At 40.1% G+C, this 16,632-nt stretch overlaps 1 protein-coding gene across 4 annotated transcripts in view; it reads left to right on the plus strand.

The window, feature by feature from the left end:
- LOC102205713 (guanine nucleotide-binding protein subunit alpha-11-like) overlaps positions 1 to 16,632 on the plus strand; it is a 34,622-nt gene that overhangs the window by 9,359 nt on the left and 8,631 nt on the right. For all 4 annotated transcript variants that reach the window (XM_005734082.2, XM_005734081.2, XM_013911115.1 and 1 more), the window contains 4 exons: positions 8,766 to 8,950; positions 10,862 to 11,016; positions 13,000 to 13,128; positions 16,317 to 16,446. In XM_005734082.2, the coding sequence (XP_005734139.1) occupies positions 8,766 to 8,950; positions 10,862 to 11,016; positions 13,000 to 13,128; positions 16,317 to 16,446 (599 nt within the window). The remainder of the gene's footprint in view (positions 1 to 8,765; positions 8,951 to 10,861; positions 11,017 to 12,999; positions 13,129 to 16,316; positions 16,447 to 16,632) is intronic.

The raw sequence follows: 16,632 nt of genomic DNA on the forward strand, positions 1-16,632 counted from the left end.
TTTCCATCGCTGTCACTGGACGATCTTATTTAGATCTTGCCATCATAGAAGTAAGGAAGAGTGCTCCCATCTGCTGGGAGAACACTGCTAAGATTTGGCTGTGTAATATCATAGACCCAACAGTTACCTGGCCCTCTGCTTAGTAAAATTTGAATAATTACTTTAACAAGCATTTCTAGGCTGGACCTTTTGGTAAGCAGCGTCTGTAGTCCGTCACAGACGACCATAATAGACCCAATGATCCATGTGTTCTGTTGTAAAAGGATTTATTAGTCCACTTTATGTCATGAGTGCTGCTATGCCTGTACTTCATCAGCCATCCTGCTTAGCTTTTTTCCCCAGATGTGTACATATGCAGTCCTAAGCTCTTGTACCTGGTAGAAGGAAGCTTGAGTTTCACAGTGGAGTTCAAAGGCACAACAGGTAGGTGTTTGTAGTTCTGCCCTGTTTGTCTGGCAGCTTTGTTAGTTTAGCAAACTGATGTTGGCACACCCAGAGTTTTGGCAGTTATGTGGCATTCAGGCCTGTGAAAGACCGCCCAGTCCTTCTGGCCCCGCCTACCTGCCTTATAGAACCATTAAATTATGTCAGACGCATAGCAATCAAAATATTGATCATTTTCAATAGAGCACATCATTGTTGGGCACGGTTATGAATTGTTTGTATTTCATGAGCAGCTGTGGCACTTACACAAAGAACTAGTTTCAGTTTGCTGACGTTCTTGAGAAATCACTAGAATTAAGTAAATATCTGTAGGTAGCACTTTCTACATAACTACCTCCTTGTTCCTTTTGGTATTTATGCACACATGTAATGCTTGTGCAGCTACTTAAAAAGACAAGCTTTTTTTTGCATGTTTACACAGCAACAAATTTGCTGTAGACAAGTTCCTGACAAAGTCTTGGCCTAGGAAGAAGGAAGTGAAGTTGAAGACGAATCACAATTACTTGAGTGATTGTGAACTACGAAACCTCTGTCTAGTGAGAAATGCTGCTCTTCCAGTACAACAAGTGTTTTGATTAAATGGGAACCAAAATAGGCAGAATGATTAAATTGACATGCAAGTCCTTTAGAAGGAAAAGTATGCCAGGAATTTTCTCAAAACTGGAATAGAGATCCTGTGCTTGCTGCCCCTCTCCTTTTCTGTCTCTTTCTCATTCTTTCTCTCAGCGAAGATCTTGATGTGCTTTTACAGTCCACTTGTTTTATGCAGACACATTTCAACCCTACAAACGGAGGACGGGAGACTCGGGTTCCCTTTCCCCTTACCCATTCCTTCCAGTCAGCCTCTTATTTGGAAGGCATGTGAAAAATGACAGTCACTGGAACAGTCTTTGAAGTACACATGTAGCTGTAAATGTATTAGCAGTTGGTTAGAGGAATGGCCTGGCAGGTGTCTGGTATGTGGTGCCCACAAGTCTGTCTGCATTTTTAACTAGGGCATGGTGGATTTATTTATTTTTCCTTTTTTTTTTTTTTTTTTTTAAAGTGTAAGGAAAATTAAGGTTGTTTCTTCTTCTTTCCTGTGGTTAATGAGATGTGACACACCAGAGGCAGAACATATGCATGCTTACATTGCTTTTTGTTTTTATTGTTAGTGGAAGCAAACAACTGGTTTCTGAGTTCTAGATGTGCAAAACTCCAGGTGCACTGCTGTCACTCACTGTGCAATGCTGCTATCTAAAACTACAGAGCCACAGTATCGGTTTGATTTGGACTGGCGCTAAAATCAGCTCTGGACTGGACACGAGCAGCATCATCATGAACTTCAGATAATTCCTTATTTATTTTGTACTCATCCTTGGTGCAGCGCCTCAGTTTATCCATTGTTTGAAATGAACCATTTTAGCTATGGCAACTCGGATACTGTAGTGACACCTTAAGTCAGCCGGCTAAAGTTGGGTAAATGGTATTTTATTGTGTAAATTCTGAATCAGCTCATGTTTCAGTTAAACTTATACTTGTAGCAATGCATTCTCAAGATGTAAAAATGATTTGGTACATTTTATTTATTGCTGTCACAACTCAAGAATCAAATCAAATCACTTTTATTGTCACATCACATGTGCAGGTACATTGGTACAGCACATGTGAGTGAAATTCTTGTGTGTGAGCTTCACAAGCAACAGAGTTGTGCAATCAAGTTAATTAAGAAAGGATTAGCAGCCTTGATTCGGAGTATTTTATGTGCACCTGCAAGGGCAATGCACCTGTTCACTTTAGGATCTACTGTACTCTCCCTTTAACGGTCTACCTAACTGCATTCAATCAGAACAAGTTATAGGGAAACATCTGGATATTTCAGTTGGGAAGTTATATTGGTCAATATTAGCCATTTGTCACTCTTTTAGTATTGACATTTATGACTGTAGGGCTGCAACTAAAGATTATTTCGATCGTTTCAGTAACATTTATCTGTTTCCTGTGGGCAAACCTCCTGTTTTAGGCTCAATTCTGCCCACCTCTGAATATTGCCCTGTTTTCTCGTCCCACAGCAAATTACAGTAATTACCCAGGAAGTGTATGAATTTGAAAATATCAAATGTATTTTTAACATTGCTCAATAGGACCGTCAGAATAAAAAATGTAATGTATAAAAATATTAAGTAATATTGGGTAAGTGCTAGAATTGTTTTAAATGAGAAAATAATGTGCAAATAGGAAACTAAAAATGGCTTCTGTCCATGAGTTCAACTAAAGCTGAACTTTTTTTTTTTCTTTTTTTTTTCCCCCCCAGTCCAAAATAATAAGTTTTATAGATGATTCAGTTCATGAATTCACGATTACAGTGAACATCCTCTGAAGTGAGGCTTGCTCTCATCTTTGAGATGATGCTCCTAGCTTCTGATAACCATGCTAAAGATGCTCACTGTCATGAGTTTATCCATTTGAGAGGTGCAAGAGTCTCTTTTCAGGACAAACTCACTGACATGCCTACTAGTTAAACAGAACCAAACAGAATTGGAAACGATGTAGCATTCACTATATATTAGTCCCACCCAGATTAACTACCTAATATTAACTATTAGTTATTAATTAGCTACTTCTGTTTAATGTTTTACTGTCACATTTCAGCTAACAAAACTGAAATGGTGTTAGCTTAGCAAGCATCACCCTGAGACGTTTGACAGGTAAGCTAACATAAACATTACTGTACAAATGCAAACATTAACATTGCTGTTCAAACATTACCGTAGAAACACAAACATTACTATACTAACATAAACAAGATATCAATGCGACGCACAAACTCCCTAAAAGTGACCCATTGAGAATTGATGTCACAACAATAAAATTCTGCGTAATCATAGTCAACGTCATCGACTGTGTCGAAGAATCGTTGCAGCCCTAAATGACTCATACATGGAGATTTTTTTTTCTTTAATTATTGTTATTATTTTTTTTTTTAGAGTAAAGATGGGATAAACGTCCCTCAGTATATGAGGGATGTTGAATAGTTTGTTCACCAGTGAGTGCTCTGTGCAGCCATGATGTAAGAAACTCTCCTAGTTTGTCCAGATTAAAGCTTGGTGTATGGTTGAAATGTTGTGGGTGTTTCAGTCTTCGGTCACGTTAAATGAAGTGTGTCATGTGCTGCCCAACTGAATTGTGTATCTGTTGCTCTGCTTTGCGCTGCCAAGTTCAACTTTGCAAGCACCGATGCACGAGTCAGCCAGTCGAATTTTGTATTATTCATATTGCTCCAGCATGGCTGCTACTACATTATAAAAAATATCCTGGGAACAGTGTTGGTGTCTGTGCAGTTTAATCTCAAACTGAAGATGATCACTGAGTAATCTGACTGTTTACAGTGTACAGGCATTAAGCTGGCTAATGCTAACTGTTAGTTGTGTTAAATGTAATGAATGAATGTTGTCAGTGTGATGATCGCACCAACAGTGATCCCCGACCACTGTCTAGCATTGAAGCAATATCTGTGTGAATCTTGCCTAAGAGGTATGGGGTAACAAAATATAAATTCTCAAGTAAATATGAGTACTTTTTGCTCTTGTATTTTAATGAATGGTGACCTTAACTAGACTGCCTTTTGACTCTACAGGAGGAAAAAGCCAAAACATGGCTGCACTGGTCATCAGGTTAGGTTCTTAAATTCCTTCAAGGTGAATACGGCCACTTGACAGTTACTCATTCAGTTCCTGTACAGTAACTACAGCCTCCAGCGTTTTAGTCTTTCCCAGCACTGAGCTTAAGTGGATATAGCTTCCTTTTTGATGTGCTCGGAGAAATTTTAAGGAATCATTTACTCTGCATGCACTTGGCACATCTTGTCTTTTTGACTAAATGCAAAGCTGTTAGTTAATGCAAGGTAAAGCCTTGCATTCAACCAAATAAGATGGATCAGTAGCTACTCCACCCCCCACCTCTCTCATGTTCCTTGTGAGTTAATGGTTATTTGGCTAAATGACTAATACCTTGGTTAGAGCATGTTGTTGGCAGAGTGAGATGGTTCTGCTTCAGTTAACGATCAAAAGTGAGTTACTGGGCTTTTCCACTCTGGTTTTGCTGTGTTGGGGGTTTCAAAATTGTTAAAGGTCACCAGTGCATTCATTTTTGCATACAAAACCTTTACTTTTGGACCTTATTAGAATATAGCAAGTCAAATTTTGCAGAAAGCAACAAAGGGCAACTTGCAAATACACAATCTTATAGTCTCTACACAGTTTTCCTGCTGAAGTCTACTTATCTGTTTAATAGCTCAAATTCTAAGGATGCACTGCCTGTAAAAGGACAGATGTGGATCAAGTGTTTTTGTATTTTGTTTCACATTTTGTCATTTAAAAAAAAAAAACAAAAAACAACGAAGTCTTCATGAAAAAGTGGATGGGTAGGTCTTTCATAGGGCTGGGCCATATTATACCGTTCGCGGTAATACCGGTATAATGTTGGGCAACGATAAGAAAATGAATGGCAGAGAATGTCAGCAAGGAATTTTCATTGTTACATTTTTATATAACTTTAATACACATTAAAAAACAGCTGCTTGTTTAAGTGAAAATACATTGATTTTTTTGTTTTTTTGCACTAATAAAGTTGTGGAATTATATCGTTATCGCAAATTTTCAAATGTATATCGTGATAAATATTTTTGGTCATCGCCCTGCTTTAGTCTTTCATGTCTTTATCACGTTATCTTTGGGCATTTGGCCAGTGTTAAATTGACAGATCGGTCACAGCCTTCAGTGAAATGGGTACAACCAAATTCTTTGGCCAGTTCAGTGTAATTATAGCACAAAATTAAAATATTACAGCTCTACTCTGCCATTTCTATAGTATAGACTTTCAATAATTTGAACCCCACAAATTAAAAAAAGGAAAAAGAGAGAGAAACAAACAAACTTGACATTCAGCAAGCTGTGGGCTGCTTATGGCGAAATGGGGGGGAAATGGATGAAGAAAAAATAAGTTAAAAACACTAGAAGTGAAGTAGTGTCTCAATGAAGTGAGGCTCGTCTGAATCCAATGTGACTTGACCTCAAATCGATGCGGTAGTTAAGTGTTACACTGTCTCTATACACTCTGTGTAGATGGGAAAGTGCCGTCTGAGAGAAATGTATATGGACAGAATTGGTAACGAGGGTGAGCTACGTTAATCCGCTACTTAAGTCTGACATTTTGACTGTGCTTGCTGGCAGAATTCCTTTTCTTTTCTACACTGTCCTCGTGTTTTGAGCCTTGGGCTGTGTGCATTGGTGTGTTATGTTCAGTAAGGCTACTCAACATTTTGGTCATTTTGTCACTGATCTCAGTCGCGCCCGTAACGTGCTGGTGCGTATGGTGCAGTAGCCCAGACATTAGCACGTGCCCTGCTAGCTCTCCCTCATATACTCTGTGCGAGAACCTAACCCAACGTGGCTCCAGCTATAATCCAACCGCACGATTGGTTTGGCACAACGCTACTATTGTCTTTTGGTTTTTATGGTGTCTGTTAAAATATGGATGGTGTGAGTTCTATTGACTAACACGGTCTCATTTCTAATGAAGTTATTTTGCACAAATTATCTTTTTCTTTTCGTTGCCAAGCCCTAGCTGTAAGATTAGAAAAAATGTTTTAAAGTTGCATGTTTGACTGGGCTCTCTGAATACACACTGAAGCCTATCAGCTGCTGTTTTCAGCCGTGTATTTAGAGGTCCAGTGTAGGAGTTGCCATGGGAACTAGCATTACCCCTCAGGAGTAGCTCCAGTGAGTGTACAGTTGCTTGTCCGTGAGAAACGCTTCGGCTGGGTTTTCCAGTTAAGCGGGAGAACAGTAGGAATTGTTGAATTAAGCTGATCATGCCTGCAAGACATGCTTTTCTCCTCTGGCTGTTTGGGAAAGGCAAATACGCTGGAACACACACACACACACACACACACACACACACACCAAATTCATAGGATAGCTGCACCTTTTCTCAGCTGTTGCTTTTAAACTTACCGTATTGCTGAAGCCAAGGAGGTAAGAAAGAAAATGTCCCTCACAACCCACCAACACACTTCCCTTCTGTTCAACTCTTCAGTCAATAGGAGAGTGAACTCTCCAGGGCTGTCTTAACAATTGCTATTTATGTCCCTCTCTCAAAGACTTACTCTGTCTGAAGGGGAAACTCCAATGTTGCCTGACCTGTTTTCTGCAGTGAAAGATCTGCTCTGGTTAGAAGGCAGGCAGTGCTCAGGGCACTCCTTCGCTGTACGCGCGACTGTGCTCTTCATTCAGCGAGAGCAAAACTTGTCTCTCGGCATCCTTGGAAGGCATTTCAGCTACTATGTCTTGGGAATACGAGCTGTGCTTCAAAACGCAAAGTGCTTTCCATTATCTAATCAGCAACTACAGTTATGATTCAACATTGTAGCTGTAAATATCAATGTAGGCCTTTACACACAGCCTGCCTTCAGCCACTTGTGCTGAATGGTAGTGTAATAAGTTCTACTTTGACCCCATATTGAAATATTTTAACAGCTATCAAACTTTCTATTTGATCTTGTCATTTATGGCTTTAAGTTGAATGTTTTATTAAACATTCAACTTAAATTCCGGTACCGTGAAAATAAAGGTCACCTTACAGCCTGCTCTCTTGAGTTGTAGCTTTCCTTTACAGAAATCTGTAAATTAACTATAATGACGTAAGCTCAGAAATGTACAATTTATCTTATAGCTGAAGCCCTTTGGAATAGGAGGATAAAGACGGACCATGCAGTGTCGAGATTTGTGCACATCGTAACTGTAACAACATCTGGTTAAGCAGACTTGTGGACAAAACATGTAATATTAAAATTCTATAAGCTAAAGACTTGGTTAACACATGCTATCAGTTGCAGCTTTAGTTGAGATAAAGCAAAAATGAGACTGAAAGGTAGAGACCTGATCGAGCGTGTGCAGCTAAAACTGCAGTGACTCAGACTTGAGTGCTGGGAGAAGTGAGATGGAGAGATGAGCGGTGGAGATCTCCATCAGGATTGTAGAGGAAGAAAATAGATGGTGGAATGGGGGTGGAAGAGACGATTGCGCTGGAGAAAGCGCTGCATGGTAACACTGGAGGGTTAGTTTCGGTTAGGCTGCTAACTGCCTTGTCTTTTTAAATCGTACTCTTTGGGTTATGTCCGCAGCATACAAACCCTGATGCTTTCAGTCTGACTCCAAGCCCAGAGTGGTAGTTTGCTCACAGAATATGTCCATATAAAGATACAGAACCTGCTGTGGACGGTCTTGTGGGGAAGTTAAAGTGCCTGTGTGAGTGAGAGAGGGGGATCTGTGGGGTTATGTGTAGTTCCTTCTCTGCATGTGCAAGCAGGTTTTCTTGTCTGTGACTTGGTCTTTTTGTGTGTTTATGCACATGTGCATATGCATGATGAGTGATACAAAATTGGAGAAGTGAACTCGCTGTACCCAGCTCTTTGTTGAGCTGAGGTGAGCCATGCAGCCCTCGTGTGGTCAGTCGGGCCTTTTCGGGAACCACTGCCAAAACAACCATTGCACTGCATTGTTACATTGCACATTTCTGGACTGGAGGGAAGAAGACAATAGCTTGACCATAATTAACCCCAGAAACATCTATGTAGTTTAAGCTTTGTTTTTTAGAGCTGGAGAGTTATTTACAGTGAGTTATATAATGCTCAAATATCTCACCAGAAATGCATACACCCTGAACTGGTGAAGCAGAGAAGGGCTTGACATTGAGGTCTGGATTATTGCCTGTGGACACGATGGTGCACATTTCTTCTTGACCTCATGCATCAATGCTAAGATGTAGGTGGACAGACGAGGCCAGCCTGTTGCAGAGACAGACCAATTTATTGCCACAGAAACGAGTTATATTAAAAAAGGCTACTTTTAAACTAGTTTCTGGAATGCTTGGTTGACCTGTTGAAAACTGATTTGTACCCACAAGTCTTTTATTTTACTTCTTGCTTAGTTTGCTCTCGGCAAAAATACATTTTCAGGCTACATTACTATAAAATGGCAAGTGCAGAAGTGTTACATGGATGGGTTACAAATCATGTGTTATGGTTGATATTTGTATTTATTTGAATGGTTGCTTCCTCTAGATTTCAATTTGTGTAAATTGACGACTATCTCATTTGAATCTGTCTTTTCTTTTTTTTCTTCTTCTTTTGTTAAATGTTTGCAAGAAAATAATAATGCTGCTGTAACTTTTTTGTTCCTAGGGCGCACACACAGCACACTGAAAGATACCTTTTACACCAGTTTGTCCATTCATAACAGTTGCTTTCAGCAGTTTGCTTACTGCTCCCATCTATTTTCCAGGTACTGGAGAAAGTGGAAAGAGCACTTTCATCAAGCAGATGAGAATAATCCATGGCTCAGGCTATACAGATGAAGACAAGAAGGGCTTCACCAAACTGGTCTACCAGAACATCTTCACCTCGATGCAGGCCATGATCCGTGCAACTGAGAACCTTAAGATCCCCTTCAAGTATGAACAGAACAAGGTGTGTATTATTAGGAGGCAGAAATGTATTGTTATAGCATTTGGATGGCATCGGTGCATCAAGTACTTGTACTGGCTAATTTGCTGGGAACATATGTGGGAAGATCTTAGTGTACATCAAATATTGTGTATAACAGTTAATGTACCCATTAGTTTGTGAACACCTTTTGACGTTAAAGCCTCTATGTTAGCTTTATTCTTTATATATATTTTTTGAAATGGCATTTTATAGTATGTCATACCATGTCATCAATAATGTTAGCTAGCTTCATTAGCAAGCTGCATCCATAAACTGTGTGGCTGCATCACGCAGATACCTGCTAAGAAGTAATGACTAAGAAAATACTAGGTTTTCACTCAGGAAAACTGCAGCAGAGACTTCTTGGGTGGGGTTTTACCACACAGCAAGCCATATTATTTAGAAATGGACTGGTATTTTATATAGCACTTTTGTAGTCTTACTGACCAGTCAAAGGGCTTTTACACTGCAAGCCACAGTTAGTCATACATTCCATCTCATATCCACGGCCAATTTAGAATAAACACTAAACCCAACATGCTCCGTCTAAGCTGCGCGCGTGCGCAATTGCGCACTGCTGGGACGGTCTCTGCACACAAAGTCTGTGTTGCGCACAAATAAATCTAACCTGAATTGAAATTAAAATAAATACATTAACAATTCTGTTTTGTAGTGTTAGTCAGTAAGTGGCTGGCTGCTCCAGTATTGGATTATATCGATGCCACCTTATCCCATAGTCCAGCCAATAATGCGATTCACATATACGGCTGATGTGGAGTGAAGCCACGTTAATGACAACGTGTACAACCACTGGAGATGTGAGCAGGACAGACGGAACAATTGATGGAAAAAGTGTGGACCAGTTTTTAAATGTGTTGATGGGCCACGTAAAACCAGTTATAATTAAAAAAATATATGCAATGTTTTGGTTTTTTTTTTCCTGATTACTATAGTTGTTCATATTTACTGCGGGAAGAAACGGTAAAAACTGTGTTTTCTAAGGAAAGCGCTGGAAAGCGCTCTCCACCTGTGAGTAAAAACAACATTTTAATAAACCATGTAACTTGGATGGATTCGATGCTGGCGTGACCACAGTGCACACGTCTGCTGTTGCTCACAGTGGTCCAAGGGACCGCTCAGGGAGTTTGTGTGTTCGCTCTGACACTTAAAAAATTAGAGGGAACATTGCCAAGATGTCTTTGGACTGTGGGAAGAAGCCAGGGCATGCAGAGGAAAGCCATACAGGCGCAGTAAGAACATGCAAATGCCACACAGAAGGCCAGCGAGACCATTTAAATCGGGAACCCTTTTGCTGTAAAGCAACATTGCTAACAATCCAAGAGCTAATTCCATCCTGCATTTATTTGGCAAATAATGGCGTTGAAATTGCTCCAGAACACACAAACGCCACGAAGTGGAGAGGCCCAGTTAAGTGTCTCAGATCAGCCTAGTGGACGGATCAGCTACAGTTATCTGTGTCTGCTTAATAGGCCATGCTGTAAGCCTTTATAAAAACCCAGATGGGTTTAAAAAATTCAACCTCTGTATAGTGATGAGAGGAGAAATGGGCTGAAACCAAAACGCTTTTTGTACCAGGCTCTAAACATGCTAATGTCATTCTTAAAGTTGAGCATTTTACCATGGAAGCCTATAGGGATGGACCTACTTATGGTGCCAGTCTTAGGTGGCCATTTAAAGAACTTCATGTTTTGGTGTTGTGTTGGCTTAAGAGTTTTCCAGCGGTGGAAAATAAATCCACAGTATTCTCCTGTCTGTTAACTCCACATGTGTTTAGGTACTTCAAATCATGAACTTTAATATGAAATAATTTTTAGAAATGCTGTGAAGCATTGCTTAAACGTCTTTTTGTATGTTTTTGTTTTGTTCTTCCAGAACAATGCCCTGGTGGTGCGTGACGTGGACGTAGAGAAGGTTGTATCGTTCGAGCAGCCGTACATTAGCGCGATAAAGATGCTGTGGGCTGACCCTGGCATCCAGGAAGCGTATGATCGCAGGAGAGAGTACCAGCTCTCTGACTCGACCAAGTAGTACGTCTGACATTTCATAATTTACTGAATGACTATTTGCCTTATGTTTAAGCGGTGTGTAAGAATGCATGTTAGAATTTATATTTTTGTTTTCTAAAAATGACACAAAAGTATTGGGGGGGCAGACGGACGACATCCATTCGGTTGAAGCAAGAGAACAGAATTCAGCAGATGGCATGAGGAGATCGTGGCAGGTTTATAAATGACGGTAGTAATATATAGAGCCAATTCCAACCTGCATTAATCTATTTGAGCCAAATGTGGCTCCTTTGAACAGTTGAAGATTGGGATGAAACTGAAGCTTTGCATGATGCATTTATAGTGGAAGTGTTTTGTTAAGAAACAAACTTGTCATCCCCTTTCAGGGTTTCCATATTTTATGTTTCAGACTCATCTTAATATGGATTCTATTCATTTTTACACATAAATCAACACAAATGGGCAAAACAAAAGGTTTTTTACACTTAATAAAACCGAAATGTCAATTTGCATGCATACTTGGAGCATTTGCTATGGCAGGGGTCTGCATTTTACAATTATCCAATGAAATGAAGTAGCCACAGGTAAACTCCTAATTATAAATAGCCTCAAGTTTTAAAGAACTGTGTGCAGACCTGTAAGAAATGATTGTCAGAGTACAGTTCTGGACAATGAAAATCAAGAAAATTGTAAATGTCAAAGAGCAAAGTAACCTTTGGAAACCAGTCACTTAGTTGGGCCACTCGCTCAAGCTGAGGAGTCTGGGACAAAGAACTATCTGTACTAGCTTCTTTGTACATGTACAACCATCACTTTAGTGTTTTACCACGCAGGCCTTTATGGTACAACGGCCAGATCAAAGCTACTCATCTTTAGAAAGATGCTGGACTGTAGGAACTGAAACCTGTGGACACAAATGGGGTCATAAGGACGTGGGTTCAGACCTGAAGCTAAATGCTTAAAAGGATGAAAACATCTTCTAAATGCACGCTAAGCTTGGACAATCTAAGTGAGAGATCTGTACTGGAACAAAGGGGAAATGTATTTTTTTATTTTTTTAATTAAATGGCAAGGTTAAATTTACTGCATTTATATCGTGTTACATTCATGTGCACATCTACCCAGCACTTTAAGTGCTTTAGTGCGTGAATGTGCATAACAACGTATGCATTGGTCCCAGGTGGAGCTCAGCATGCTGGATGCTTCGCTCTGCACCTCAGAAAAACAAGAACAAAAGAATTATTGAATCCATTTTAAAATGAGTTGAGCAACTTGACAATGAAAGCACTGTTCATGTGCATGTTGTCTTTTACTTGACAGTTGTGTCTCTGTGCATACATGTGCATCTGTTATGTTCCCTCCCCCTTCGCAGCTACCTTAACTCTTTAGAACGAATATCAACACCAGGGTATGTACCCACTCAGCAAGATGTGCTGCGGGTCCGAGTGCCCACCACCGGCATCATTGAGTACCCATTTAACCTGGAGAATATTATATTCAGGTACTGGTGTCTAGTGCTCCTGCTGGTGTTACTGGTTGGCTAGCTGCAGAAAAGTTGGTCAGCCAGTTGGAAACCGTCGATGCCGCTATCGCAATCTACACTGTGTTGCACAGCAAGGCTCAGCACATTCCTGATGGTACACTCTCAAAGACTAGCCTTGAGTTTAAGCCTTAAGCTACAAGACTTTACACACATTTGTTTTTAATTTAACTTTAGAGGATACTGCTTATCTTTTTAGAAACCTACAAGCCTTCACTTTGAGCTCTTTGACAGTGCGAAAAGTTAAAACTGAGAATTATGTCTTTTAGAGCTGCCATCAAGGATATAGCTCAATTTCATTTGGAGGGGCGCTAGAGTGAAATGTCCCCCATCCACGCCTAACCCTCGGAAATCTTTGGTTGCATCTGGACTGATGCACTTGCTTTTGGATGGGATATGCTTTATCTGCTGTATGCTTCACTTTCTTTCCTCCCTCTGTCTTTTGTTGTCCTTCTTGTCTCTAGCTATCTAAGTGATCTGGATCGTATTGCTGACCCGTCCTATCTACCAACCCAACAGGATGTGCTTAGGGTTCGAATCCCAACCACTGGGATCATAGAATACCCTTTCGACTTGCAAAGCATCATTTTCAGGTAGAAGACGACATACATTATCTTGACACAGATTTTTAAAGGGATTGGGTATACAAAATTTGGGTTAAAGTGTTTTGTCTCCACTTGTAAGTTGGCGCTCAAAGTTTGATTATAACCATGATCTATCCTACGGTGCATTATCCTGATATCATTATCAATTAGTAAGTCAACAAACTTGATCTGCTAGTATATCTACAGCTGATGATCTAAAGATTTAGTCGTTATGGTAAAGTTTATTTTGCAACATTTAATATTAAATCAAAAACTGTACACTTTCTATCATATCATTAGCAATCCCCAGTCTAATTTCATACTATGCATGTGTGGAAATGTGTGATCAGAACCAACTGCACCACCTGCAGCTGACTGATCTGCTTCAGGGTGCAGTTTCTGGTGCATGTCAAGGATAATCGCAGATAATTTGAGCTTCATCTAAACAGCTTTCTCTCCACGACTCTCCGTGACCTCTCGCTCATTGTAAATGTGAAAGTATTCAGTGCGGGATTTCCATCTGCAGTCTAAAGTAAAGGATCACAAGCAGATGTCATCGAACGGGACTGATTCCAAATCGTTGTTTCTATCACTTGCTGTATGTGCTCCATCATTTCATTACTTCCTTGAGAAATCCTCATGCACTGAAAGACCAGTGCTGAAGATCCTCGTTCAGTTAACAGTCACATTCTCTAACCTCCATGACAAGCATTTTACATTTACTGCAGCTTCTTTACAGTAAAAGGCACGCAATCTCAAATCGATTATTTTAAACACAAAGAAACAACAATAAAAAGTTGTTTGTACGCAGTTTAAAATTGTGATTTCTGGATTGTATGCATACAATAACTTTGCATAGGTTATTAATGCTTTTTATTTAGATAAGACTTCAGAGTATAGATGGAAAGGAAATGGGAGACGGGCATGTAGCAAATTGGCTGGCTGGTAGTGGAACTGGGTACTTGGTTGTTGAGAGCATTTAAGCCTATGTAATATGCACCCTAACCAAATGAAGTATAATTTGTAATAAAAATGGCTCGAGATTAATGAGTCACAGGGGGAAAAAATGCTGACAAATGACATTTCTCTAGCTCTGTTTTTTTAAACGTCTCAGGCTCCAAGGCTGTATTTTTACATCTTAGTCCTCCTCAGTTTCTCTGTAGTCCTGACGTGGAACCTGGAAAACAGGACATAGAAACTAAATGTCTTAGGACCTGCCACCAATACGTACAAGCGCTTCCCTTCCTCCTCCTGTTAAAGGATGAGCAGATTGATGGACCCAGGAAACGCAAGTGATTACAGAAGAGTGCAAATCGATAGGAAGCCATCATGTCAGCCCCCTCCTACGCTTGGCAAGGCTAGAAATAACTCTGCTTGCAATGAGGCTGTGTTGAAGAGGTTCCCAGCAGCCCTGCTGCAGATAGCCAATAGGCTCTACTCTGCTTGGCTGTGCTGATGATGGTGAATCACTGCATTTTCTCAGTGACATCAGGTTTTTTGCTGAGACTGAAGAAGCATATTAAAAAAAAAAATATATATATATATATATATGCATAGGAAAAATGCATGTGAAGAGGCAATAAATGTCAGGTTTTAATGGAAGAATAATGCAATAAACAAATTGCTAATTTGGTGATTTCTGCAGTGGAGCATGCAGCGCACTTGATGCAAGACAAATTCCTCAGCTCAGTTTGTTGTAAACGTGATTATATTCTTCACACCTGTGTGTGGAGGTCTGCTTTTGTCCAAGTGATGAATTCTCTCATCAGTGGGTGAATAGGAGGCTCATTGAAGACGCAGCGTGTCCCTCAACGTTACACAACAATGCAACAGTTATGTCACCAGGTGGACTCTAAGCCGACTTCCTGCTTGGGAGGACTAACTACTCATCCATAGTGCTCACATGTGCATCTGTAAGCAATAATCGCACGTAGGACTCCAAGGATACTTGCAGCTGACAGGGGTGCTGCTGCAACAAGGAGTGCTTTCATGATGGACCTCTCCATGAGGCCCGTTTCTTTTCTTTTTTTTTCATCATAATTGGCTTTTGAAGTAATATCCAGCATAGGAGAGCTTATGGAACTAAGTAGGTCACTCATCCTTGCTAGAGGAAAACAAAGGAGGTCATTTAATATAAAGGAGTTTTTATTTTAGGCTTGCTTTTGGAGGGCCCCATTTATCAATGCCGTCATTTCTTCTGGCAGACTTGCTCAGTTCACCTTTGTCTCATCAAACTTTCACTGTGTCATATGTTATTTAAATGGAGCTGAGACTTAACTTTCTGGCCCACTTTCATTCTTACAGTGCCGGTCAAAAGTTTGGACACACAAGAATGGGTGGGTGTGTCCAAACTTTTGACCGGCACTGTATCGAGCACCAAAGGTTCTTCGGTGTTGCTACATTTTCATTTTCTTGATTTTTATTTTTTTATTTATTTATTTTTTGGAAGAGCCCAGAGCCAAACAGAAGTGCATTTTAATCCATGATCCAGATCTCCTGACCTTAGATTTAAAGCCAACACGATGAGCCTTAAAGAAATTTCCTCCATCTTCTTACTTTTTTCCCTTCCTGATTATTTAAAATAATCATTTCCTAATTCTGCATTCTTGTTCCTCCCCACTCTCTGTGCTCCTCTTATATGCCTTCACACTTTAGTTATACTGCATGGATTCTATTGCATTGCGCTTTTCAGAGGAAGATGGTGTTGTTTGTATGTGTGCATACACTTCCTTATGCTTCTTTTGGTTCACCTTGGAACATTTCCCCTGTCATTAGACAGTGCAAATTCATTTCTTTTTATATTGGGTTGCTACCACAGCGTCCTTGAAATCTATTGACTGGCCACTGAAAATGACAAATTAAGAATCCTCTTTGCACAGATCCATTTTCTGAAATGTATTTCTGTCCTGACGTGCTTCAGATCCGTGTCTTGTTCCTGGCTGAATCACTTCAGGATTGAATATTAATATTTAATTTATTTGTAACGCATGTGCTGAACACGTTTTCAGGACATGCGTACCCCTGGCGTTCTGTGGTTCAGGTCTTATTTGATTAAAGTAGCTCAAAGATTTAACGAATGTTAAAGTGGATGCTGAGTATAATATTTAGTGAGTTAGAAAACTTTACCCAGTAAAGACTCGCAGCTAATTAAAGTTTTTCTTTCCCCTCTGCCCTTCATCCCATCATGTTCCAATCAGGATGGTGGATGTTGGGGGTCAGAGGTCGGAGAGGAGGAAGTGGATCCACTGCTTTGAGAACGTCACCTCCATCATGTTTTTGGTTGCTCTCAGCGAATATGACCAGGTCCTGGTGGAGTCGGACAATGAGGTGAGACAGAGACTTATAATTTCACACAACATTTTGATGCTGTGCTCTTAATAAACTTTAAAGTTCGTTTTGATATCAAGATATTTCCAGAATTTTGCAATTGTGAGCAAGCTCGGGTTTGTGTACTTAAATTATTAGGGTGCTTGAATAGTAAGCAGAGCGTATACTCTTACTTTAAAGTCCACT

The sequence above is a fragment of the Pundamilia nyererei genome, unplaced genomic scaffold, assembly GCF_000239375.1.
Source record: "Pundamilia nyererei isolate P.nyererei 1_Seehausen unplaced genomic scaffold, PunNye1.0 scaffold00056, whole genome shotgun sequence".
Classification (NCBI taxonomy): domain Eukaryota; kingdom Metazoa; phylum Chordata; class Actinopteri; order Cichliformes; family Cichlidae; genus Pundamilia; species Pundamilia nyererei.